General features: G+C 53.5%; 1 protein-coding gene across 1 annotated transcript in view; it reads left to right on the top strand.

Moving 5' to 3' along the window:
• LRP5 (LDL receptor related protein 5) overlaps nucleotides 1-23,850 on the top strand; it is a 103,891-nt gene that overhangs the window by 10,614 nt on the left and 69,427 nt on the right. Inside the window, exon 2 of the mRNA XM_031943612.1 lies at nucleotides 16,187-16,583. Within this exon, the coding sequence (XP_031799472.1) occupies nucleotides 16,187-16,583 (397 nt within the window). The remainder of the gene's footprint in view (nucleotides 1-16,186; nucleotides 16,584-23,850) is intronic.

Raw genomic sequence — 23,850 nt, 5'->3', positions numbered from 1 at the left:
AGTGCCCTTCCGGCTGCGTATTGCCATAGAAAACCTCAAATTCACGTGGTCTCTGTCGGGTGAATTTTCATTCGTGTTGGTCCCTTTTCTGAGGCATTTCTGGGCACTCCTGTCCTGGCCATTGGAGCCGCTCGGGGGGAGAGGGGCTCTCCTTGGAGGTCTCTGAGCCCATGGGAAGACCGCTTTCTTTGGAGATTTTTATTCTGCCGAGGGTTGGATGAGATCCCCGTGAACGGCTGGAGTCCAAAGGCCCCAAGCCCCTCCCTATGTTGGTAGAAGTGCTGATGCAAAGGGAGAAAGCTCCGAGGGTGGGCATTGAGCCTCCACTTTGGGGCACCAGATCCTCAGCCTCTGGGTCTCGCAAGCTTTGCCCCCTCCCCAGCGCCCCAGGCCCGTCTTGTCTCATTCCCCCATTTCCGGATGGGCGGGAGGGGTTTGCCCACTGACAGAGCTGGGATTAGAACCTCTGCCTCTCCCTGTGGGGAGTACTCCATTCTGCCAGTCTTCCCGGTGCCCACCTCGTGGCCACCATGGCTCGGTGTCCCCACAGCCTCTCGTTCCTTTGGACTGATGTCCTCGGCCCAGGATCCCTCCTCAGCGACCGGACAGCTGGCGTTCCACTTTGATGCTAGAAGCTGCTGGTCCATGGCCCCAGGGGCAAATCCTCTTGCCCCACAGCTGCCCTCGCCCCCTTTCTTGCCTTCCCCTGCCCTCCACATACACCCCCGGCCCCTCCGGCGTCTCTGTGCCACAGCTTTCCGTCTCTCAGCTTCTCCGGCTCCTTTAAGAGCGGACTGAGGACAAGGCCTCCCTCCGCCCTCCAGTAGTGTCTTCTTCCCCCCAGCTTTCTGTCTGTCTGTCTGTCTGTCTGTCTGACTCTCCCAAGTGCTTGCTTATTTACCCAGAGCCTCTCCCACGAGTCTGCCCAGTTCGGAGACCGCTGATCTTGCACTCTTGGCTTCAGGCTTGAATCGATGCAGTTGGCGCCCAAATTGCCAGCTTTATGACACTGGGCAAGTCACTGACCCTGCTTGCCTCAGTTCCCTTGTCTGTAAAATGCATTGGAGAAGGAGAGGGCAACCGCTCTGGTATCTATGTCAAGAAAAGCCCAAGTCAGACGGGGCCGGACAACGGCAGGCGTAAGTTACCTGAGCCTTTGGTCTGACACGCCACGTCCTGTTGCCCCTCCAACACCCGCGAGCTGCCTGCCTGCCCCCCGCCCGCCGTCTCCCCCTTCCCAGGACCCCCTGCCCTCAGTCACACGGTTTAGCCCTGAATTATTCTCCTTCCCTGCAGGGTGTATGTGCTGACTTAGCAGAGGTCCCCATGGTTGAAGGCCCTTGTGGAGGAGGAGGGGCACCCCGAGATGATTTGTGTCCGCGGGCTTTCCGTGGGTCCGCAGCCTTGGGTCCTGGTGTGGCTTCCTCCCTTCCTGAGCCTGGATCGGGCCCCCGCTCCCTCTCGAGACAAGGCCCGAGCTCCCAGCTCTTCCCTCGGGCTGTTAAGTCAGCAGAGTCCCAAACCCCAGCCCAGGAAGCCTGTGGTTATGGGGTTACCCAGGGCTTTTCCTGTCGGGGGAAGCCAGCGGGCTCTCGCACTATTTCAGGCAGCGATCGGGTTATTGTTGCTGGATGTGGAAAACATGGGCCTGGGAGCGGGGGCCCGGGTTCCAGGGCCTGTCTGCCATTGGCCGACTTGGGCCCCGTGTCCCTGGCTGAGCTTCTACCTCTCTCCGGGCGAGTGCCTCGGCCGGCCCGGAGGTTCGGGAGTACGAGAGGCCCCTCGGACCCCCTCCTCGGAAGAGGGGCAGAGAGTGAGCGCCTGCTGGGAGGGGCGCGGGGCAAGCCCGCTCCTGCCAGAGGCCTCGGGCGTGGGGAGCCGCCTGGGTTGGGAAGCCTGCGATCGGGAGGGTGGGAGCCAGGTCGGGGACACATGCGGCTTCCACAGGCAGCTGGTGCGAGGCGGACACAGCTCTGGGCCTGGGGTTGGGAAAATCTCCACTTAAACCTGGCCTCAGACCCTCCCAGCAGCATGTGTCCCTGGCCAAGTCACAGCGTCTTGCCGGCTCTTGGTTTTCTCAGCTGGAAAATGGCTGTAACAAAGGGCCTGCCCCCCAGGGTGCTTGTAAGGGGCAAATTGACAGAAACAAATAAAAATCTTGCTCGTCTTCTCGATGAGTAGAAGGGGGAGAACATTTGGGACTCAGATTTGTAAAAGTGTAATTGAAAAATACTGAACAAAACCAAATCAAAATATATTTTAAAAAGAAAAGGAAAAACAACACATGAGCCAAGGGAGGGAGAGAGGGAGAGAGGGACGCCAGCTTTGGTGCTTAATTAGTGTGGAATAAGTTGAGATTTAATAAACTGACCCATCAGTAGCTGAAGTTAAATCCCGCCCCCTCCGCTTTGTTAAATGGCTTGCTGTTCAGCCGTGTCCAACTCTTCCTGGCCCGGGGACAACGTGACACCTGTACTGTCCACGGGATTTCTTGCCAAAGATCTTGGAGCGGTTTGCCATTTCCTTCTCTATCTCATTTTACAGGGGAGGATACTGAGGCAAACTGGGTAAAGTGACTTGTTCAGGGTCACACAGCTAGTGAGGGTGTGAGGCTGGATTTGAACTTGAGATTAGTCTTCCCGACTCCAGGCCTGGCCCTCTGTCCACATAGCTAAGTGCTTAATAAACACCTCCTGTTTGCCCCTTGGTTCAGCTTCGTCTCTCAGAGCCTCAGTTTTTCCATCTTGCACTGGGGTTCACCACAGTTATAGGACCCGTCTCTTGGGAGGCTTCGGAGGAGAGGCTGAGGTAAAGGGCTCTGCAGACCTTCGGGCCCGTGCAAGCCTTAGCTCGCCATTGTTCTTCCCGGATGCTCTGGCAGGCGCTGGCAGGGCCTCCTGCCGCATCCCAGCGTGCATCCTTCCCTTGGGGCCGCTTCTCTCTCCCGAGCATCGGTCCGGGCGACCTTGCTTGGCCGGAGCCTGTCCATTCCCACACAGACCCATTGTCCTGCTTCCTGTTCCCCTGTGTGCCGGGGGCCGTGGTGGTAGTGGGCCACCGGGCTGTTTGGACAGGTGGGTGGGAGGATGTCGCCTCGGAAACCTCTGGGCCAGGACTGCCGGCATGGAGGGACTGATAAAGCTCGGCCTTCCTCTTGCTGCCCATGCCCGAGCCTGCATGTGAAGGGTCTGAAGAAGCGGCCACGTTTGAGGGTTTCCTTGCTGGATGCTGTTCTCTGGGCCCTGCCTGGACGTCCCGCTTCCGGCATGAGGAGCAAACGGCGAGAACTTTCCTAAAGCCGCGGTGATCTGAGAGGGCCGGGGGGGGGGGGTAGGGACTTCGGTCCTCTAGGCGGGGCCCCCTCGTGCCAGGGCAGGCCGTCCTGGGCCTCAGGCTCTGTGTGAGGGCCTTGCTCTGGGGGCACAGGCAGGAGCCTGGCCTGGCCCGGGTTCCTGCTCCAGGACTCGGTGCAGTTGTACCCCAACTGCAGAACAGCCCACTCCCCAAAAAAGCAGGAGACCAGAGTCTCTGACTGTCCCGCGGGCAGGTGGCCCGTCAGTGTGTTCCTCGCGCTTCTCCATGTGCCGGACACTGTCCCGAGCCCTGTGGATGCAGCTACGCCTTAGTTTTCCCGGCTCTGTTGGACCACAGAGGGCATATTGTTCTGAGCAAAAGGCCGAACAAGAGAACTCGGCTTGATCCACGTGCGTCTGGGGAGAGCCATGGAACATCTGGAAGGAAAACCTGGCGAACACAAGCCCACTTTGTGTCTGACCCTGGCGCGCTATGGACGTTCAGAAAGAAAAGGATGGAGCTAGCGTCCTGGAAAAGGAAGAATCGGGATGAGGCCCGCTCGGGGTGGCTGAGCTCCCCCTGCTGAGGGTCTCCTGTGGGGGCAGGGGCCACACTCCAGCTGCCAGGGCCCACGAGACCCTCGGCCAGGCCCTTCCTTCTGACACAGCAGGAGGGGGCTCGGGCCCCGGGGAGAGCCCATTGAGAAGCTCCTCAAACCAAACCCAACTGGGGCTCCTTTCCCAGGTTTTACGCTGTATCGGGCACTTCCTGCCCAGCGGGGCTCTGTGGGGAAGCCCTGGCAGGCGGCATTCCCCGGGCAAGCTCCCGAGACTCTGAAAAGATTCTGGAGGATGGTGACAAGAGAGTTCTCTCCAGAGATGGGACATTCACTGCCTCCCAGGACAGCTCTTCCTGTCATTGGAATCATCCACACACCAGGCCCCAGATCCTTCTCTTGGCAGCTTTTTCTGTTAAGAACTAATCGATAGATTAGCTGTTTCTGGCAGGGCCAAGCCAGACCCGAGCATCTGGAGGGGCTTGGGGGGACCCGAGCGTCTGGACCCGAGTTCAAATCTGGGCTCAGACACTTAACACTTCCTGGCAGGGTGACCCTGGGCAAGTCACTTAACCCCAATTGCTTCAGCCCCCCCCCCCCAAAAAAAAAAAAGAATAGCCATGGATGGATGGTGTCTGCCTTTCTTCCAAATCCTTACAGGAAGACACGTGATCCCTGTGTAGCCAAGAAACTTTTACTTTTTTTTTAAATTTTAGCTTTTTATTTACAAAACACATGCCTGGGTAATTTTTCAGCACTGACCCTTGCAAAAACTTCTGTTCTAACTTTTCCCCTCCTCCCCTGATCCCCTCCCCCAGATGGCAGGGAGACCAATACATGTTAAATATGTTAAAGTATATCTTAAATACAATGTATGTATACATGTCCATACAGTTGTCTTGTTGCACAAGAAAGAGCAGATTTAGAAAGAAGGTAAAAATAACCTGGGAAGGAAAACAAGAATGTAAGCGAACAATAACAGAAAGAGTGCAACTGCTCTGTCGTGTTCCACACTCATTTCCCAGAGTGTCTCTGTGGGTGTAGCCGGCTCTCTTCATCGCCGAACAATTGGGACTGGTTTGGATCATCCAAGAAGCTTCTACCAAGCACATGCCCAGTACCATGCACTGTGCTAGGCACACTGGAGTCACAAACTTTCCCCAGTGTGCCAGGAAGTGTCCTGTCCTGTCCCGGCACTTCCCTTCTCCGGCACCTCGAGGTGACTGCCCACGGGGCAGCGGTCTAGTGAAACTGCGGATGTCTGTCGCAGCCAGGTTTTAAAGAGCACAGAATAGTGATAGCGGACCATGAGGGAAACAGATTATATTGAAAGCTGGCGAAAAGGTAATAAAAGCGCCGGGCAGCTGGAGCGAGGCCCTCTGTCCCATCCAGGGCAGGTCTGTGGCCTCCACTGCCGCCCATCCTGTGCCCCAGGTCGGCCTGCCGGGCTGGGGGCCACCTTCTCGGTGCCAGGGGCCCGGGCTTGGCCTTTTCTTGGCTGGTTCTTGCTCTTGTTGCCAGGCTGACTGCTCTTTGGTTTGCGCCACCCCCCCCCCCGGGGGGGGGGAATCCTCCTTCCTCCTTTCTCTGCACAGTTCACATATGCAGCCACCTCCTCTGAGGCACATTGGATTTCTATCCTGGAGATGGGGGATGCTGGGAGAAAGGGGAATGCTGGGAAGTGGGGGATGCTGGGAGATGGGGGATGCTGGGGGATGCTGGGAGATGGGAGGTACTGGGAGACGGGGGATGCTGGGAGATGGGGGATGTTGGGAGATGAGGGATGCTAGGGGGGATGCTGGAGTTGGGGGATGCTAGGAGATAAGGGATGCCAGACTTCGGCCTCCAACACATTAGTTAAGAGATGGGCCTCTGTCTCAGGGAGAAACTTCCTCCCATCAGCCTTGGGCCCCCCTCCGTCCTGGGAACAGCTCTCCCCCTCAGTGGGATCATGGTCCTCTGGCCCGGGAGTTCTTTGGCTCCCGGAGGACGTGCTGTTTAGCAGCTTCCTCCCGCGCCTCCTCTAGAATGCTAATATCCCAGCAGATCTTGGGGGAAGTTCCAGAGTTTTTGGGATCAAAGAGGCAAAAGGCAGGAAATGGGAGCATTCGGGCCAGATCATTAAGTTGTGTAACAGCTGGGGAGCCGCCGGGGAATGATCGATTTAGGGCCGCAAGGGACCTGGGAACGGATCTAGCCCACCCCCCCTCATTTTACAGTTGGGGAAACTGAGGCTCAGGGAATTGTGATTGGTCCAAGGTCACACAAAAGCACAGTCTGGATCTGAACCGAGGTCTCTGGTTCATGACACAACAAGAGAAAAACAAGCCCGTGGCTCTGGAAATGATTACGTTAATGGAGATCAGAGAGACAGTTTGTCAGGGGCCCGGCCACCCAACCCCGGTGCACATTCTGTTGGAGCTGCTGTGGCTCTCAGCTTCTCTTCTCTGTTATTTGCAGCATCCCCAGATCTCTCCTAGGGGATTTCCCATTTCCCACTGCTGGGCCTTTGCTTAGGCCGAGCCCTCTCCCTTTTCACTTGTGAGTCTTGTTCCCTTCAAGGCTCAGCTCAAAATATTCCTGGTTCTTCCCCGCCCCCCCCCCCCTCCAGCCTCCCAGCACTTTCTCCCCCACCAAAGTTACATTGTATTCCCTTTGAGCTCAGAGCCATCCGTTTCCCCTCTCCTTCCTCATCAATGTTACTTTGTATCCCTCCGCTAAAACCATTCCTAGTTTTCCCCCCTCAGCCCCAGCCTCCCCCACCAATGATACTTTGTATCTCTTTGAACTCAGAGCCATCCCTCCTCCCCCTTCCAACACTCTCTTCCTCACCAATGATACTTTGTATCTCTTGGCTCAAGCCTTCCTAGTTCTTCCCTCCCCCCCAGCCCCTAGCTCTCTTCCCCTCCCTCGCTACTTTGTTTCCCTTGGCCAGGTAGGATTGGACCCCTCCTGACCAGTCCCACTCTTCCTCCCCAGGCCCCAGGACAGCCCCGCCCTCGGGGAGGGAGGGAGGGAAGGAGGGAGGGGCAGCCGGGGCGCTGGCTTTCTGGGACCCCTGGGACTCCCTGGTTGCCCCAGCACTCACCTGTCAGCCGGTGCTTCTTGGAGCCATCCACAGGGGGTGGGGTGGGGGGGAGGCCTTCCCGGGCCCTCGTTGGGGGGGGGGGGCTCTGCTCACACTCAGCACGGATCATTCCTGGCTTCCCAGGGGAGCTGGGGCAGGAGCGAGGCCGGAGGGCAGGACCTCCCTGCGGGAGCCGGGCTCTCGGTGCCCCCGAGATCGCTGCTCCCCGGGCATTGCAGCCAGGTGGCTGATCTGCATCTTTGGAGGGAACAGGCACGATGGGGATAGTGTCACCCCGCCCCCCCCCAAAAAAAAGACAGCGCCCTTGTCCTCCAGCATCTGCCGGGGAGGAGGGGACTTTGTCCTGGTTTGGGGGGAGCTGGAGCGGAGCCCCCTTGCAGGGGGGCTCAGAGCCTTAGCACAGGGTTGAGTAGCTTTGTTGGCTTCACTCCAACTGAGCCTTGTGGGTCCCTCCCCCCGACCCCAGGACACTTAACACATGTCCAGACTCCTTCCCTGAACCTTCCCCTTCCTTCCTTCCCGTCGCTCTATTTTCTGTTATTCTTGGGCCCTTTTGATTCATTGTAGATCCGAGGGGAGGGGTGTCTGGGATTAAGGAGCCCAGCCTTGTTTTACAGACAGGTAAACTAAGGCTCAGAAAGGGCTAGGCAGCTTAGCTTGGATCCCAAAGGTCGCAAAGGCAGGATTGGCACCCAGATTACTTCCTGAGGCAAAAGGAAGCCATCTGACCTCCGGGTACTTTTCTGAGCCAGTCTCCTGCCTCTCCTCATTATTCAATTAGCTCCTTCACAAGGAAGCGTGTGTGTATTTTTAAGGCCCCCCCCCCCCCCCCATAGCCAGAGCTGTCTTCTCTTCCTGCCCTTCACCCTCTCTTTGTCCTCCTTGGCCATTTGTTACATATTTCTATTCCGTCCCAGCTCCTATGGTTCTGTTGGTCCCAGAATCCTCCAGGAGAAACCAAGTCTCAATATTCATAGTGGGAATGCTTGGCAGGCCCAGCCTTCTAGGTCCCCAAGTGCCAGCTTTCTAGATCCTTAAGTGCCTGGCCTTCTAGGTCCCTAAGTGCCTAGCCTAGATCAGCACCATAGAAAGAAGCCTGGCTCTGTAGTCACAGAATGTGGATTATAATAATTATAACAATAATAAATAACGCTTCTATGGTGCTTCCTGTGCGCCAGCTGCTTTACAACCATTGTCTGATTTGACTCTACTAAGTGTTGTGAGTGATGCACTCTTATCCCCATTTTACAGTTGAGGAAACTGAGGCAAACAGAAGGTAAGCGACTTGCTCAGGGCCACATAGCCAAGTATGTGTCTGAGAGCACATTTGAACTCCGGTCATCCTGCCTCCAGGCCACCACTCTGTCTCCTGTACCACCTAAGTCCCTGCTCTGTCATTCACTGGCTGTGAGACCTTAGACAGGTCATTTCCAGGGTCCTCCTGAGGCAAAGGAGTAGCTTGTACTAGATCAGGACTTTTAAACTTTTCCCCTTTTCACTCAAGAAATGTTGGCGTGGCGCTGGGCATATAAATAGATAATATACATACACACACATATATGTGTATAGTAGGTACACAAACCAAATATTGACTGATAATGCGTCCCAGGGAGATCGATCTGGAATTCATAGTTGGTTGTACAATTTTTATGGTAGAAATTTACACGTGTAATTTTGCCTGCTGAGGCGCTACCTGAGCTTGTTTATTTTTACGTCAAGAATTAAAGCATGGCCTTGTTGCTGTTTTCTGTGACCCCCCATGGGATCACCCCCCCCTCCCAGTTTAAGGAGTTTGGGGCCAGGTTATCTCCCCCAGCGCCAGATCTGCGAGGTGCAGCTCCCGAGAAGCTCAGGGGCTCAGAGGGGCAGGCCGCTGCCCAGGAGAGCCCGGCCTGGGCTTCTGATGCCAGGCATGCCCCCTCTCCCTGGCTCCTCTGGGCTCCTGCTGCCCAGTTGGCCCCACTCGGCCCAAGAGCTGGCCACCAAACGGAGTCTGGTGATTGCAAGTTATCTTTAGCCCGGAGCCTTCCTTGAGCCCCCCCTGCCCTGGACGATGGGCACGGCCGGGAGCCGGCCCGGGATGGCGTGTGTGTAATCAGCAGGCTATATTTTGGGCAAATAAGAGCGTTCGGAGCCCAAAGTGCAGGCTTGCCAGCCCGGCTGGGCGCTGGAGGATGCAGTTTGCTCGGCCCTCCCGCCGAACCTGCTCATTAGGCCCGAGGCTCCGGGCAAAGGCGGCTCAGACGGAGTTGTGGGCGCTCGCCCCGGCCATCCCGGAGTCACGCCGAGCCACAATGGCCAAGCTGGGCACGCTTTGGGCCCGTGGTGCGCACATCCTGTCCCTGGCCCCGTGGCCGAACACGTGCCGACGCCGGGCCGAGAGGGAACCTCAGACCCGGGCCCTCTGGGCCACGTCGGCTTTTGGGACACCGACCCCCGGCCGGGGCCTGAGCCTGAAACCCCAGAGACCGTCCCAGCCACTCAGCTGCCTCTGCCTACTCTTCCCCCAATGAGCCTCTCCCTGGCCCCTGGGCCTCAAGCCTCTGGCTTCTCCAGTCCAGCCTCCCAGCAGCTTCCGAGGTTTCTGCTGCTCTCCCCAGTAACCTTTAGTGGCTGCCCGTCACCCCCAGGATGAGGGAGAACCGCCTCTGGCCTTTGGAGCCACTTCTGTCCTTTGCTCCCAGCCCAGCCAAGGGTGGGGGCCCCAGCTGCTCCTCATACTTGGGGCTCCAGCTGCTTCTCACATTTGGGGGCCCCAGCTGCTTCTCATATTCAGGAGGCTCCAGCTGCTCCTCACATTTGGGGGAGCTTCAGTTGCTCCCCACACTTGGGGACTCCAGCTGCCCCCCATATGCCTGGAATGTCTTCCCTTCTGGCTCCCAGGATCCCCAACTTCTAGGACTCCACTCTGGAGCTCCTCCTACAGGAAGTCTGCCCTGATGTCCCCCCAATCACCCATGCACTCATTTTGCCCCCTCCAGAACGGAGGTTCCCTGAGGGCAGCCCCCCCCATCTTTCCTGTCATGGAGCAGTTGTCCATTTGAAATCAGTTCCTCTCCCCCCTCCCTTTCCGTCTGTAAAACCAGGTGATGTCACTGCTCCCCTCCTGCTCTGGAGAAATCATAGGACCTCAGTTTCCTCATCTACTCGTTGGAGGGATTGAGGCTCTTCCCTTCCAGGCTGGGGGGGAGGGAGGACTGGTGGCTCTGGCCCCCTTCTCTGTTCTCCCTGCACTCTCAGATCATGAGCCCCGCCCAGAGGCTGCACCCCAGCAGAGGGGGGAGGGGGCTGGGAGCACAGCCCTTCCGGCAGAGGCTCCTCCCCCAGCCTTGGCCATTTTGGACTAAGGAAGATGCTAGGGACTTCCCCCCCCCCCCAATAATTTCCATTTTAAATGCTTCTCCTTTGGTGTAGACCTTCTAGGGGCTTTGAGGGGGAAAGTCCTGGAATAGCTGCAGGCCCTGGGGAGGTTTAACCCTGGGGGGGGGGGTTTCACACATTGAGGGGAGGGGGCACTGCAGAGGCTGCGGGACTGGAAGGGGACGGGGATTGGGCTGGGCTCTGCTGGCCCCCCGGGGCTGCATTCCCCCCCTTTACAGGTCACCCCAAGCCCAGCCCAATTCTAGGCAACCCGTCCCCAGCGCCCCTACAGGGTCAGTCCGGGCCCATTTAGATTCCTAAGCGCTACATGGGTGCCTCGCTGGGATCTGGAGGGGAGCTGGGGGGAGGGGCTGGCTCAGAATGGGGGACAGGGGGCTCCTCACCCAAGAGCTCTCCCTGGGGCTGGACTCGCTGCTCTTGGGGGCCCCTCCAGCTCCAGGCTTTCTGCTCATCCCAGAATCCTCTGGGGCTCTGCTAGGCTCCATTGTCAGGGGGCCTCTGCCCAGACTGGAGGCTCCATGGGGGCAGGGGTCCTGTTGTAGATTCCTCTGAGCTCTCAGGATCCCTCGAGGTCCCCAGTAGCTGGGCCCCCCCCAACCCTCCGGACCCCAGCGAGGCATCGTGTAGCGCTTGGGAATCTAAATGGGCCCAGACTGACCCTGTGGGGGCACCGGGGATGGGTTACCCCGATTTGGGCTGGTCTTGGGGTGACCTGTAAAAGGGGGGATGCAGGCTGTGGCCGAAGAGAAGCCCCGCCTTCTGTTAGTGGTTCTCGCTATAAAGAGTGGCTGTTGTGACAGGCCTCAAGCAGCTTGGGGCCCTCTCCCCCTCTCCCTTTGTCTCCCCACCCTCTCCTCCTCCTCTGTCTCCCCTTCTTTCTCGGGTCTCTGTCTCCCCCTCTCTCTGTCTCTGTCTCTCTGTCCCTCCTCTTCCTCTTCCCTCTCTGTCTCTTATTCTCTATGTCTGTCTCTGTCTCTGTCTGTTTTCTCTCCCCCCCCACCTCTCTCTTCCCCCCTCCCCTCCCCCCCCGTCAGACTTTATATCTCACCCCTAGTGACTGGTTTCTCTCACTTGTCTCTGAGGCTGTTTTCATGGTGGGATCTAAGAAGTAGCAGCAAATATTGGGTCTCCAGCCCCATCTCCCCACAGTGAGGCCTTCTGGGGGTCCTCTGACCTCTGGCCATCCCCAGACCCTGTGTGCCTGTGAGTGTGCCTGTGAGTGTGCACAGTGCGCCTGTGGGAGCTATGAGTTACTAAGGGTTCTTTCCCAGCCTCCTTGGCCCCGGGCAGTGCTGATGTGATCACTTTCCACTTTACAGAGAAGGAAACTGAGGCTCAAGGAGACCAGATGCCTTGGACAGAGCCCCATGGTTGACGTCACGGGGCAGGTTCCATGTCTGTTCCTTCTCTTCTTCCTCCTCTTGTGCTCTTTCTTCCTCATTTCCTTCCTTCTCAGATCTTTCCTCTCGTGTTTGTTCCTCTTCCCAGGGCCTGGCTTCCCCTCCCCAGCTGGAGCAGGGGCTCCGGCCGGCTCTGGAGCCGGGGCCTCTGTCCTGGTCTGTGGAGGCCGGAGCCGGCTCTGGAGCTGGGGCCGCTCACATGGGTCCAGGCAGGCGTCGTTCTGCTGGCTCCTGCACCGACATGTACCCATATTAGCCGCACTTAAAGCAATTAGAGAAATGGAAGCAAGAAGGCAGGTTAATTAACGATCATCCTCCCACGGTGGGAGAGTTGGTCAGCAAGCATTTATTAAGCCCCGACTGTGTGCCAGGCACCGTGCTCAGCACCGGGGGTACAGAGAGGGGCAAACCCAGTCCCTGCTCCTAAAGACTAAGCGGGTGCGTGGGCAGCGGGTGCTGAGGTCAGCAAGGCTCCGCCCATATGGTTTTCCACATTCTAACATGCAAAGAGGGTCTTCTTGCCAAGGTCAGCGAGCAGATGGGCAAGCGCTCTACTCTTGGGCACCTTGCCAAGGATACACAGCCCCCCAAAAGCCCCTCCCTTGGGGAGCTCACGTTGTGCCAGGGCAGGAGGATACCGTGTTTAAGGAAGTCGAGTTGGGGGAGCATTGAGTGGGGGAGGGAGCTTCCTGGATCATCCAGCCCCCACCATGGTCTTGTACAGAGAAGGGACATGTTTCTGGGTGGCAGCACCCGGCCAAGTACAGTGGTCAAGTCTGCTTTCCGGTCCCGGCCTTTTGGTTCTAAGCTCACTGCCCCTCTGCCCCACTGCCCAGCTGCTCTGCTGCCCTGCTGCCCCTCTGTCCTATTGCCCAGCTGCCCCCCTGCCCCGCTGCCCTGTTACCCCTCTGCCCGGCTGCCCTGCTGCTCCACTGTCCCACTGCCCCACTGCCCCTCTGCCTGGCTGCCTTGCTGCTCCACTGTCCCACTGCCCCACTGCCCCTCTGCCCGGCTGCCCCTCTGCCCCTGCAGGTGTCCGCTGAGAAGCTTAGTTGGTTGAGTTGCATGCATTTGATGGTGTATTTGAAGCAAGTCCCCATATTGTGGGCTGAGCCAGACCCTGGCTGTGTGACTCCGGGCAGGTCACCGCGCCTCTCAGAGCAGAGCCGGCCCCCGGGAGAAAGGTGAGCCTCTGCCTGCCTGCGCTGGCTCAGAAGGCCACGTCTTCCTGTTCTCCGGGTTCGATTGTAGTTTTCTTTATTTCCCAATCATGCACTAACGTGGCTCAGTGCCCTCGGTGAGTCCCAGGCCCCCCCGGCAGGGGAGGTGCCCGCTGGGACTGGCACAAGATGCCCCTCCTGTGATGTTCCCTTTACTGGTGAAAGCCAGAGCCCAAACTGGGCCAAAGTAGTGAGAGGCAACACAGCTTAATGGCTAACCTCAGTTTCCTCAGTTGTAAAATTAGGAGGTTGGACTACAGTCCTCTGTCTGTCCCCCCCCCCCAATTTCCTGCCAGCTCTAATCTGCGGCCCTAAGACCTTCATTCGAGTTCTGACCTTGGCTCTGACACTCTGCGCTCACCTAGTATGTGATCTCATTGGCAAAATAAAGGGATTCTAAGTCCCCTCCCATCCTGGCTCTGCCCCTTCCAGCTCTGTGACCTTGTCACCTTTCTGAGCCTCAGTTTCCCCATCTGCAAAATGATTATCATTATGCTTTCCCCCCCAGTGCTCCAGGCAGCCGGCAGATGAGTTTTTAAGCACCTCAGCTCATTGGCCTTTGGAGGCCCAGTTTCTAGAGGAACGGGGCAGGTGTGGGCTGGTTTGTCCCCCCCCCCCCCCCCCCCCCCCCCCCCCCCCCCCCCCCCCCCCCCCCCCGCTCTTTAAGCCTCATTCACCGAAGGCCATGCCCGCTGCTTCTAGCTTCTCGCTCTGAGGGAGGGAGCCCGAAGCCTGGGAGCCGACGGCAAGCCCAGAAGGTTTTCACCGTTTGCCTTGGAGAGGGAGGACGTGACCGCCCGGGCGCCTCCCAGCAGGAACACACGGTCTCTGGAAGGGGGCAAAAAATGCCGTCTTTCCAGTTTGGGTGGTGAGCCCAGCAGAAGTGAGAGGACGAGGTTTTGTGCTGGAGCCAGAGGCTGCAGCTCGGGCGGCTTTCCTTCTCTCGGGAGATGGTCCTCTGGGGCAGGGTGCACGGCTCAAGCCCCCATCCCTCGGGCCTGAAGGCAGACCGGTCCCCGGGGTCCCAGTGGGGCCTTTGCTTCCCTGCTGCTCGGCCGACTCTTTGGGGCCCCACCGCTTGGCTAGAGGGGTTGTCCAGCTCCTTCTCCAGCTTATTTTGCTGATGAGGAAACTGAGGCAGGCTGGGTTAAGTCACATGTCCAGGGTCACATGGCTAGGAAATGTCAGAGGATGGATTTGAACTCAGGAAAGTTTATCTCCCTGACTCAAGCCCTGACACTCTTCCTCATGGAGGAGCCTGGGTTTGCAGCTGGAGGGATCTCAGCAGTCAGGATGTCCATTTTACAGTTGAGGAAACTGAGGCAGACAGAAGTCAAATGGCATCAGAGCTAGGAAGCATCTGAGGCTAGATTTGAATTCAGGTTTACTTGACTGCAGGCCCAGCACTCTATCCCTGGGCCCCCCAGCTCCCATCTTTAAGAAGATCCCCTAGAGGTTTTAGAGACCAGCTGTGGCAGTTACCAGCCCTGTATCCCTGGGTCAAAAGCTTCCCTCTAATCCTCAGTTTGTCTGTGAAATGGGGATAACAGGAACTGTTAAGTAATCAGAAATTGTAAAGAGCTAAGATAGTGAGACCCACTTCATGTCGGGCCCCTTCCCAGGAGTGGAACCTGGCCTCTGACCCTAGGAATTCACTGACTAAGCTGAGCCTCCCCAGAGAGGCCTGGAGGCCGTTCCCCAGGCAGCTCTGTCAGAGGAGCTGGGACGGGAGATAAGGTCTGACCCAATGCCAGCTGGAGCAGAGTGGGGGCCACCTGGGGGAGAAGGGGGGCACTTCAGGGGAGCCCATGAAGTAAGACTGAGTCTGCTGGGTGCGGCAGCAGATTGACGGTGCTCTACGGGTGGTGTTGAGCCTGTGGCTGGGAGGATAGCGGTGCTGTTGGACCGAAGTTAGGCAGGGGTGGCCTCGGGGAGCAAGAGGGTGACAAGATCTTAGGTGAATGGCCCGGCCCCGCCATGACATCCATCCTGTGGCCTGGTCCTAGCCCGGAAGCCTTCCAGGGGGCCCTGCTGGAGCCCCAAGATGCTTCAGGATCTAAGCCTGGAATTGGGGGATGGGGGAGCAGCACATTTTCCTACTGGGCCGACCTGAGCTGCCACTGTCGGGTGTAAGGGCCTGTGGGCTGACGCTTTGTTCTGAAGAGGAGGTTTAGGAACAGAGGGATGGAGAAAGTGGGCAGATTTTGGAAGGCGCGTGTAGACGTTGCTTTAACAAAGGCCATGATTGGCTACCCAGGAGGGTGAGCTGTGACCCTTCTGATTGGCCGATCCCCCACCACTGGGGGTCAGGCCATGGGCCCCCATTTTGGATACTGCCGGTCTAGGCCATTGGTCCCCGAATAAGCATCCCCGGGACAAGGTGCTGATTTAGGGAGAGTTCTGTGAAATCTGGGGGGCTTTCCTCCCAGTCCAGGAGGAGCCGACCCGCGTTGTGTCAGCTCCAGGCAGAAATGAAGTGCTTTCCCTCAGAGAGCGTGCCCCTGGCCAGGGGAGGTGCTCTAGTAGGATCCTGTGGATGTCATATGGAGAGGCATGTGTAAAATCCCCCCGTGCTTTGGCTGGGCTTATGTTGCCTCTTGGGGTCCCGGGTCGACTCCGTGAGTGAGGAGACCCCTGCCCACCCCAGACACCCGAGGCAAGGAGATGGCCCGGCTCACATGGGCTCTTGGAAAGATGTCAGCTCTGGGGCCTTGCAGCTGGCTGGACCCAGTGACGGAAGGTCCACACCTGCTGTTGCTCTCCAAAGCACTTCCCCTCCACTTCAGCCATTTCGCCCAGAGCCGTGTCCTCAGGGTGAGGGGGGCACATAGTGGGGCTGCACGTTTCCTTTCAGAGGTGGGAAAGCTACCCGAGCACACAGCTGGGTGGGCCGTGGCTCCACTGCACAGGCGGACCAGGTGTCTACAGAACAAAAGCCTCCCCCATGGGGAGCTCACTAGCAGGCTCTAACCCATTTTGTTCTGCCCATTAAAGGAAGGTTCTCTAGAGATCTAATTGTTCATGGAGAAAGGCATTGCCTGTTGGAACGGCGGGGGGAGGGCTTGGATTCGAATCCTGTCTGGTACCTTTGAGCTGGGCCCTGGTGTGATCTCTTCTCAGGGCAGCCTTTGCTTCCACGGCTGACCTCGACATCTCTGGATGGGGGGGACGGGCCTTGGCCTGGGGGTCACAGGGTCGTAGCCTGCCACGTCTTGACGATGTCCCCCGTTTCTGCTCCATCTTGCAGCCTCCCCGCTCCTGCTCTTCGCCAACCGTCGGGACGTGAGGCTGGTGGACGCTGGAGGAGCCAAGTTGGAGTCGAACATCGTGGTGAGTGGCCTGGAGGATGCGGCTGCCGTGGACTTCCAGTTCTCCCAGGGGGTCATTTACTGGACGGACGTGAGCGAGGAGGCCATCAAGCAGACGTACTTTAACCAGTCAGGGAGCGCAGTGCAGAACGTCATCATCTCTGGCCTGGTGTCCCCCGATGGCTTGGCGTGTGATTGGATCGGGAAGAAGCTCTATTGGACCGACTCGGAAACCAACCGGATCGAGGTGGCCAACCTCAACGGAACCTCCAGGAAAGTCCTTTTCTGGCAGGACCTAGACCAGCCTCGGGCCATCGCTCTGGACCCCGCTCACGGGTGAGTAAAACTCTTGCCTTCCCATGGCCACAAAGTGGCCAGGGGCTTCCTTCTTGGGTTGAGGGGGGGGGGGACACATGTCTGCCTGCCCACTGGGATGTGCCAGGTTTGGGCTTCCTCCTGGCAGCCTGGTCTGGATTGAATTTGTCTCTTTTACTGGGACATGACACGGGTGGCTGCAGGGGCTGCTAACGTCTCTGTGTCAGGGAGAATGGACGTGGTGTATGGCTGTCTCTTGTACAAAAGATGGCCCTGGGCACGGGGCTCCAGTTGGAAATGTTCACTTTGTTTGGGGGAGGGATCTTGAGCTGACCTTGTCAGTGATGGGTCCTTCCAGCATGGAAACTTCTTTCTCCAGAGTAGACTGGCAAGTTCAAGTGTCGCTTGTGGCTATCGAAGGCATTAAGTGATTCACCCAATTTATCTGAGAGGGGATGTGACCTCCGGTCTTCCTGACCTAATTTAGCTACTATATGAAGTTAAAGACTTTGAACAACTTATGCATTTGAATAAATATCAAATAATTAGATATTAAATAATGATGATATAAACAATAGATTCCCCAGCCTGGATATTTTTCCAGGGTTCTGGCCCTCTACAAGGAGGATTCCTCCAAATAGTAACTTTGATAACTCCATCCTCTGAGGATCCTAGAGATGACCCAGGTGTGAGGAAAATGTTCATTTTCAGCACCTGCCATTACGCTTCCATTTATAGAGATAGATCACAACAATCTCATGGACTCAAATATAAAACATTTATTAAAAAGGCAAAAGCAAGGGTTTATCCAGTAAAAGATAGAAACAAGGATAAGAAAAACAACAGTCAACTCTTAAACCTCAGTCACACTCTCTCTCCGATGCACGCAACGTTCTTGGAGAAAGGGCACATCAAGAGGCGTACAAAGAGGGAAACCCATGGTCCGGAGATAACTAACAACCTTTGATCTCTTTAGGGAATCATTTGTGCTATTCATGACTGTCTGGGAGGTCAGGCTGTGGGAGCCAGTCTCTTAGCACACAGCCACCCTTGCTAGTACACGAGTGTTGTGCTTTTTTGGGGATGAGCTGTCCCTTTAAGGCTGCTGTACCCACAGATGTACTCCGGGCCCCTGAGACAGAAAACACAAGGGGATTCTGTTTTTTCCGTTTTCTTTAATGTAACTTTTTTTATTAAAGCTTTTTATTTTCCAAACATATGCACGGATAATTTTTCAACATTGACTCTTTTTTTTTATTATAGTAACTTTTTATTGACAGAATCCACGCCAGGGTAATTTTTTTTTACAACATTATCCCTTGCACTCACTTCTGTTCCGATTTTTCCCTCCCACCCTCCATCCCCTCCCCTAGATGGCAAGCAGTCCTATATATGTTGAATATGTCCTAGTATATCCTAGATACAATGTATGTGTGCAGATCCAAACAGTTTTCTTGTTGCACAGGGAGAATTGGATTCAGAAGGTAAAAATAACCCGGGAAGAAAAACAAAAATGCAAACAGTTTACATTCATTTCCCAGTGTTTTTTTCTTTGGGTGTAACTGCTTCTGTCTATCATTGATCAATTGAAACTGAATTAGGTCTCTTTGTCAAAGAAATCCACTTCCATCAGATTACGTCTTCATACAGTATCGTCGTTGACGTATATAATGATCTCTTGGTTCTGCTCATTTCACTCAGCATCAGTTCATGTAATTCTCTCCAAGCCTCTCTGTATTCATCCCGCTGGTCATTTCTTACAGAACAATAATATTCCATAACATTCATATACCACAATTTACCAAACCATTCTCCAATTGATGGGCAGCCACTCAGTTTCCAGTTTCTAGCCACTACAAACAGGGCTGCCACAAACATTTTGGCACATACTGGTCCCTTTTCCTTCTTTAGTATCTCCTTGGGGTATAAGCCCAGTAGAAACACTGTTGGATCAAAGGGTATGCACAGTTTGATAACTTTTGGGGCATAATTCCAGATTGCTCTCCAGAATGGTTGGATTCGTTCACAACTCCACCAACAATGTATCAGTGTCCCAGTTTTCCCGCATCCCCTCCAACACTCATCATTATTTTTTCCTGTCATCTTAACCAATCTGACAGGTGTGTAGTGGTATCTCAGAGTTGTCTTAATTTGCATTTCTCTGATTAATAATGATTTGGAACACTCTTTCATATGAGTGGTAATGATTTCAATTTCATCATCTGAAAATTGTCTGTTCATACATATCCTTTGACCATTTGTCAATTGGAGAATGGCTTGGTTTCTTCTAAATTAGCGTCAGTTCTCTATATATTTTGGAAATGAGGCCTTTATCAGAACCTTTAACTGTGAAGATGTTTTCCCAGTTTGTTGCTTCCCTTCTAATCTTATTTACATTAGTTTTGTTTGTACAGAAGCTTTTTAATTTGATGTAATCAAAATTTTCTATTTTATGATCAATAATGGTCTCTAGTTCGTCTTTTGTCACAAATTTCTTCCTCCTCCACAAGTCTGAGAGATAAACTATCCTATGTTCCTCCAATTTGTTTATAATCTTGCTCTTTATGTCTAAATCATGGACCCATTTTGATCTTATCTTGGTATACGGTGTTAAGTGTGGGTCCATGCCTAATTTCTGCCATACTAATTTCCAGTTATCCCAGCAGTTTTTGTCAAATAATGAATTCTTATCCCAAAAGTGAGGATCTTTGGGTTTGTCAAACACTAAATTGCTATAGTTATTGACTATTTTGTCCTGTGAACCTAACCTGTTCCACTGATCAACTAATCTATTTCTTAGCCAATAGCAAATGGTTTTGGTGACTGCTGCTTTATAATATAGTTTTAGATCAGGCACAGCTAGGCCACCTTCATTTGATTTTTTTTCATTAATTCTTTTGAGATTCTTGACCTTTTATTATTCCATATGAATTTTGTTGTTATTTTTTCTAGATCATTAAAATATTTTCTTGGAAGTCTGATTGGTATAGCACTAAATAAATAGATTAGGGAGTATTGTCATCTTTATTATATTCGCTCGACCTATCCAGGAGCATTTGCTATTTTTCCAATTGTTTAAGTCTGACTTTATTTGTGTGGAAAGTTTTTTGTAATTTTGCTCATAGAATTCCTGACTTTCCTTTGGTAGATGGATTCCCAAATATTTTATGCTGTCGACAGTGATTCTGAATGGAATTTCTCTTTGTATCTCTTGCTGTTGGATTTTGTTGGTGATGTATAAAAATGCTGAGGTTTATGGGGATTTATTTTATAACCTGCAACTTTGCTAAAGTTATGGATTATTTCTAATAGCTTTTTCGTAGAATCTCTGGGGTTCTCTAAGTATACCATCATATCATCTGCAAAGAGTGATAGTTTGGTTTCCTCACTGCCTATTCTGATTCCTTTCATCTCTTTCTTGACTCTTATTGCCGAGGCTAGTGTTTCTAATACAATATTGAATAATAATGGTGACAGTGGGCAACCTTGCTTCACTCCAGATCTTACTGGGAAAGATTCCAGTTTTTCCCCATTGCATATGATGCTTACTGATGGTTTTAAATATATGCATAGCCTTGTGATTCTGCTTTTTCCATTGCGCTTTCAGCAAGGCTGTGCCCCTGCTCCATCAGCACAACTCCCCTGTCTATCTTTCTCTGTTTCTCCTTCTCAAATCACAGAGGCGGTCAGTAAAGTAACACTTCTCTCCCCCTCCACATGGTTCCCAGAGAAGCACCGGCAGAGTCCATCAGTGCTCTGGGGCCCAAGCAGAACAAATTTAATCTCTTTTCTATGTAATTAGTCTTTCACATACGTAAAGCCTGCTAGTGTCTTCCCCTTCTTTTCTCTGAGCTTGACATTGCTGTATTTCTCCCCTAAATTGTCATTCTCATTTCTCGAGCAATTTACCCTCACTTTATGTTGTGGGAGATCCACAGTCATTGTTTGGGTTTTCTGGTAGTGTCAGGATTAAAGCAGCCAAACTGCCAGTAATGACCTCTAGACATTAATATCGTAAAGAAGTTGAAGATTTCTCCTGAAATCTCAGTACTCCTAGTTAAAGTTATGAAGTCCAAGGCCTTCCTCTTATTTTTTTAAAATCATACCTGATGTTTAAAAAGGAGCTGCATTTTCCTCAGGATAAAAATGTTTTCTCAGGGAAATCAGCTTTTAGGGCTTCTTTTCATGAAATCTTCCATAAGCCTGCTTCCATTGACTGCTTTAAAAAAATGGTGTTTTTTATTTTTAGAAGGTAATTTTTATATCACCTTCCTTTCCTCCTCTACTCATGAGGCAGCCTTTGTAGTGAAGAATGAAAAAGAAAGAGAGGGAAAAAAATTCAGCAAAACCAACCGATACATCAGCTGCCTGTCTTTGGCTATGCGCCGTTTCATACCCACAGTCCCCCACCTCTCTGGTGGAGAAGGGAGGGATGCGCCTTCTCTCAGCTAAGTTGGTTGTTTATTTGGAGATAGGATGAGACAAGAATATAAGGGCTTTGTGGTAGCCACTTAAACATAGGATTCTCACCACTTGAACATCCTGGCGCTGCCTACTACAACGGTGTAATTTACTGGTTTCTGATGTGAGGGGGAGCACCATTTAGCTCACTACCTACCTCTCAGGGCTCGTTTGGACCATTCTGGCTCTATTTGGTCCCATTAGGCATTCAGAGGATGGGAGAGGGGGAGTAGGGTATTGATATTGAGGAGAAATGAGATAGCTTGAATCATTTCCTCTCTATTTCAGTTTTTCTAAACCAGAATGGCCCAGGAGTGTGAGTTGCTTCACCCCCAGGTAAATGAATGAAGATCCTCTAGACCTACATGATCTTTTTCTGTAGAAACAAAAAATTGTCAGAACTCTGATAGCAGCTCTGAACATCCATAAGTGGTAGTTGTGTCCTGCTTAGAAGGCTGTCGTGGCTCATTTTTCTATTTGGGGAATAGAGGCAATATCGCTTTTACATTTGCGTGGTGCATCATTGCCCTTGAATTTTGAAGTAAGGACTCTTCTTTTCAACTTGTTTGGGGTTAATTTTTCAAACATGAGTCATGGACTTCTGAAGTCTGTCGTCTCCAAGGTTCCCTTTGCAGTGTTGATGAAGGATTTGTACCTCTGAGGTCTGAGAAATTTTATCTGGTTTTACTTGGCGGTAACTTCAATCCTCCTAACACTGGCGCCGTGGGGGAAGGAGCCTTTGACTTCAAATTCTGGTGCTATTTTTGAACTATTTCTGCTCTTTGAAAAGAGACCGTTGAGATTTGGGGGATAATTGAAATGCTTTAAAAAAACGTTTGATTCTCCCTTTTATCTAAAATCTGCTGAACATGTATTCAAATCATGTCAGGAACTGGGTTGGTGCAGTGACAAGAATGAGATTTGGGGTCAGAGGCAGGATCTGGGTTCAAATTGTGGTTGTCTCTGACTTCTGATAATGGACAGGTCTCCTGCTTTTTCTGGGCTGTAATTTTCTCAGCTGGAAAATGAAGGGATTGGGCAAGTTGGTGTCCAGGGACCTTCCCCCTCTTGAGGGATGATCCCAGCACCTGAATTTGGTAGAGACCATTGAGAATCCAATTGGACCCAAGGCCATCAAGTCCATGTCTAAGCAGGTAGCCCCTCCACTGATAAATAAACCACAGCTAATGAGAATTCTCCATGACCAAATGAGTCTTTAACCACTTATTGAAGGGATCTGAGAATGCAGCACGGTTCAACTGGTCAGAGCGCCCTCCCCAGGATATCCTTGTAGGGGAAGGAAGCGTGATTTCTGCCATTTTCATGTTTAATAGAAACTGAGTAATTGAAGTCAGGGATCCCGGGACAGTCACAGGCTATGGAAAGATCCTTTCCCCTTGGCACTTGCTAGGTGCACTCACAACACTTTCCCAGCATCATCTGCTCCCACGGGAGACATAGGGCCTTGGGATCACCCGTCCCAACCTGCAGATCTCTGCCCCTGCCTCTGATCTGGGCACAGCGTGCCCCCTTGGCCCATTGCGCTCATGCAGAACTTCTCTGTGTCACGGTCTGAGTTTTAGCCGAGTGTGTCTCATCCCCCCGGGGCCTGTGAGCTCAGCTAGGAAAGGGGCCGTGTCTCAGCCCGAGCTGGCCCCTTTCCCCTGGGCCTGCTCCAGCGCTTTGTACCTAGTAGGCATTTAATAAATCTCTGTTCCCTTTTCCAGAAGGCGGGGTGTGGTCCACAGAGCCAGCTGTCTGCAGGAGGGGAGGCTCCTCCGTGGGCCTCCCCCCATCCTGGGCCTGGGGTGGGGACAGGGAAGTGGCCTTCTCACCCATGTCAGAGAACCCCAGAGAACTTTATTAAAATGGGAAAGTGGTCTTTTGCTATTAAGTCTTCACACACACGGAGAACTTTCCGAGCCCTCTGCCAAAGCAAATATATCAGAGCTTTGTTGCTGTAATGTTTCCCCGTCCCTTCCCAAGAGCCAGGAAGAGCTCAGTTCTGCTGTGGATGAGGCTGTCCCTGGGGGAGGAGGAGATTTCATGGCAGAAATTCTCCCCCTTTTTTGGAAGCGATAAAGAGACCCCTCTTCCCTATCCCTTCTGGCCCTCCTTCCCCCACAGCCTTGGACTGCTGTCCGTGAGCTCTTGGAGTGGTCTGGATGGTGAGATGAAAGGTTTGTGCTGGAGGGGCCCAGTGAGAGCAAAAACCCGCTCTGATTTCAGAAATCTAGTCCTGACCCACGTCTGGTTTCCTTTCTCTGGCAGTTTCCTTCCCCCCTGCGTGCTTGCTGCTGTTACGAGCAAATCCTAGAGATAGAAGTGGAATTCCCTTCAAGATTACCCGTGCCGTCTTCCCATTTTCCAGATTCACTGAGCCCCAGAGGTGATGGAACTTGCCCAGGAGAGGGGGCAGTGGCCTAAAATGAGCTACTGATGTTTCTCACGTGGGCATCCCTTTCTCCTGCTCCCTGAATTGGAACTTGTTGTCCATTAGCAAATAATTTGCTGAGACCCAGGGGGACTCAGGGCTGTAAAGAAGCATGATCTCGGCCTCCCTGCAGCTTGGAGCCTCCTTGTGCATTAGAGTAAATGATCTGGGGCAATCTGCATCTGTTGAATAGTGAAATCAGTAACTGGGCCCTGACTCTGGGGAGGAAGCCAACCGTGTGGCCTGGGAGGGGCGATCACAAGATCAGATATTTAGAACTGGAAGGAAGCTTTTGTTGTTTAGTTGAATCTGACTCTTTATGACCTTATTTGGGGTTTTCTTGCTGAAGATCCTAGAGTGGGTTGTCATTTCCTTCTCCAGTTCATTTTACAG

Source organism: Sarcophilus harrisii, chromosome 6 (genome assembly GCF_902635505.1).
Source record: "Sarcophilus harrisii chromosome 6, mSarHar1.11, whole genome shotgun sequence".
NCBI lineage: Eukaryota > Metazoa > Chordata > Mammalia > Dasyuromorphia > Dasyuridae > Sarcophilus > Sarcophilus harrisii.
Note: the sequence above shows the minus strand (reverse complement) of the source record. Positions and strands in the feature narration are given on the sequence as shown.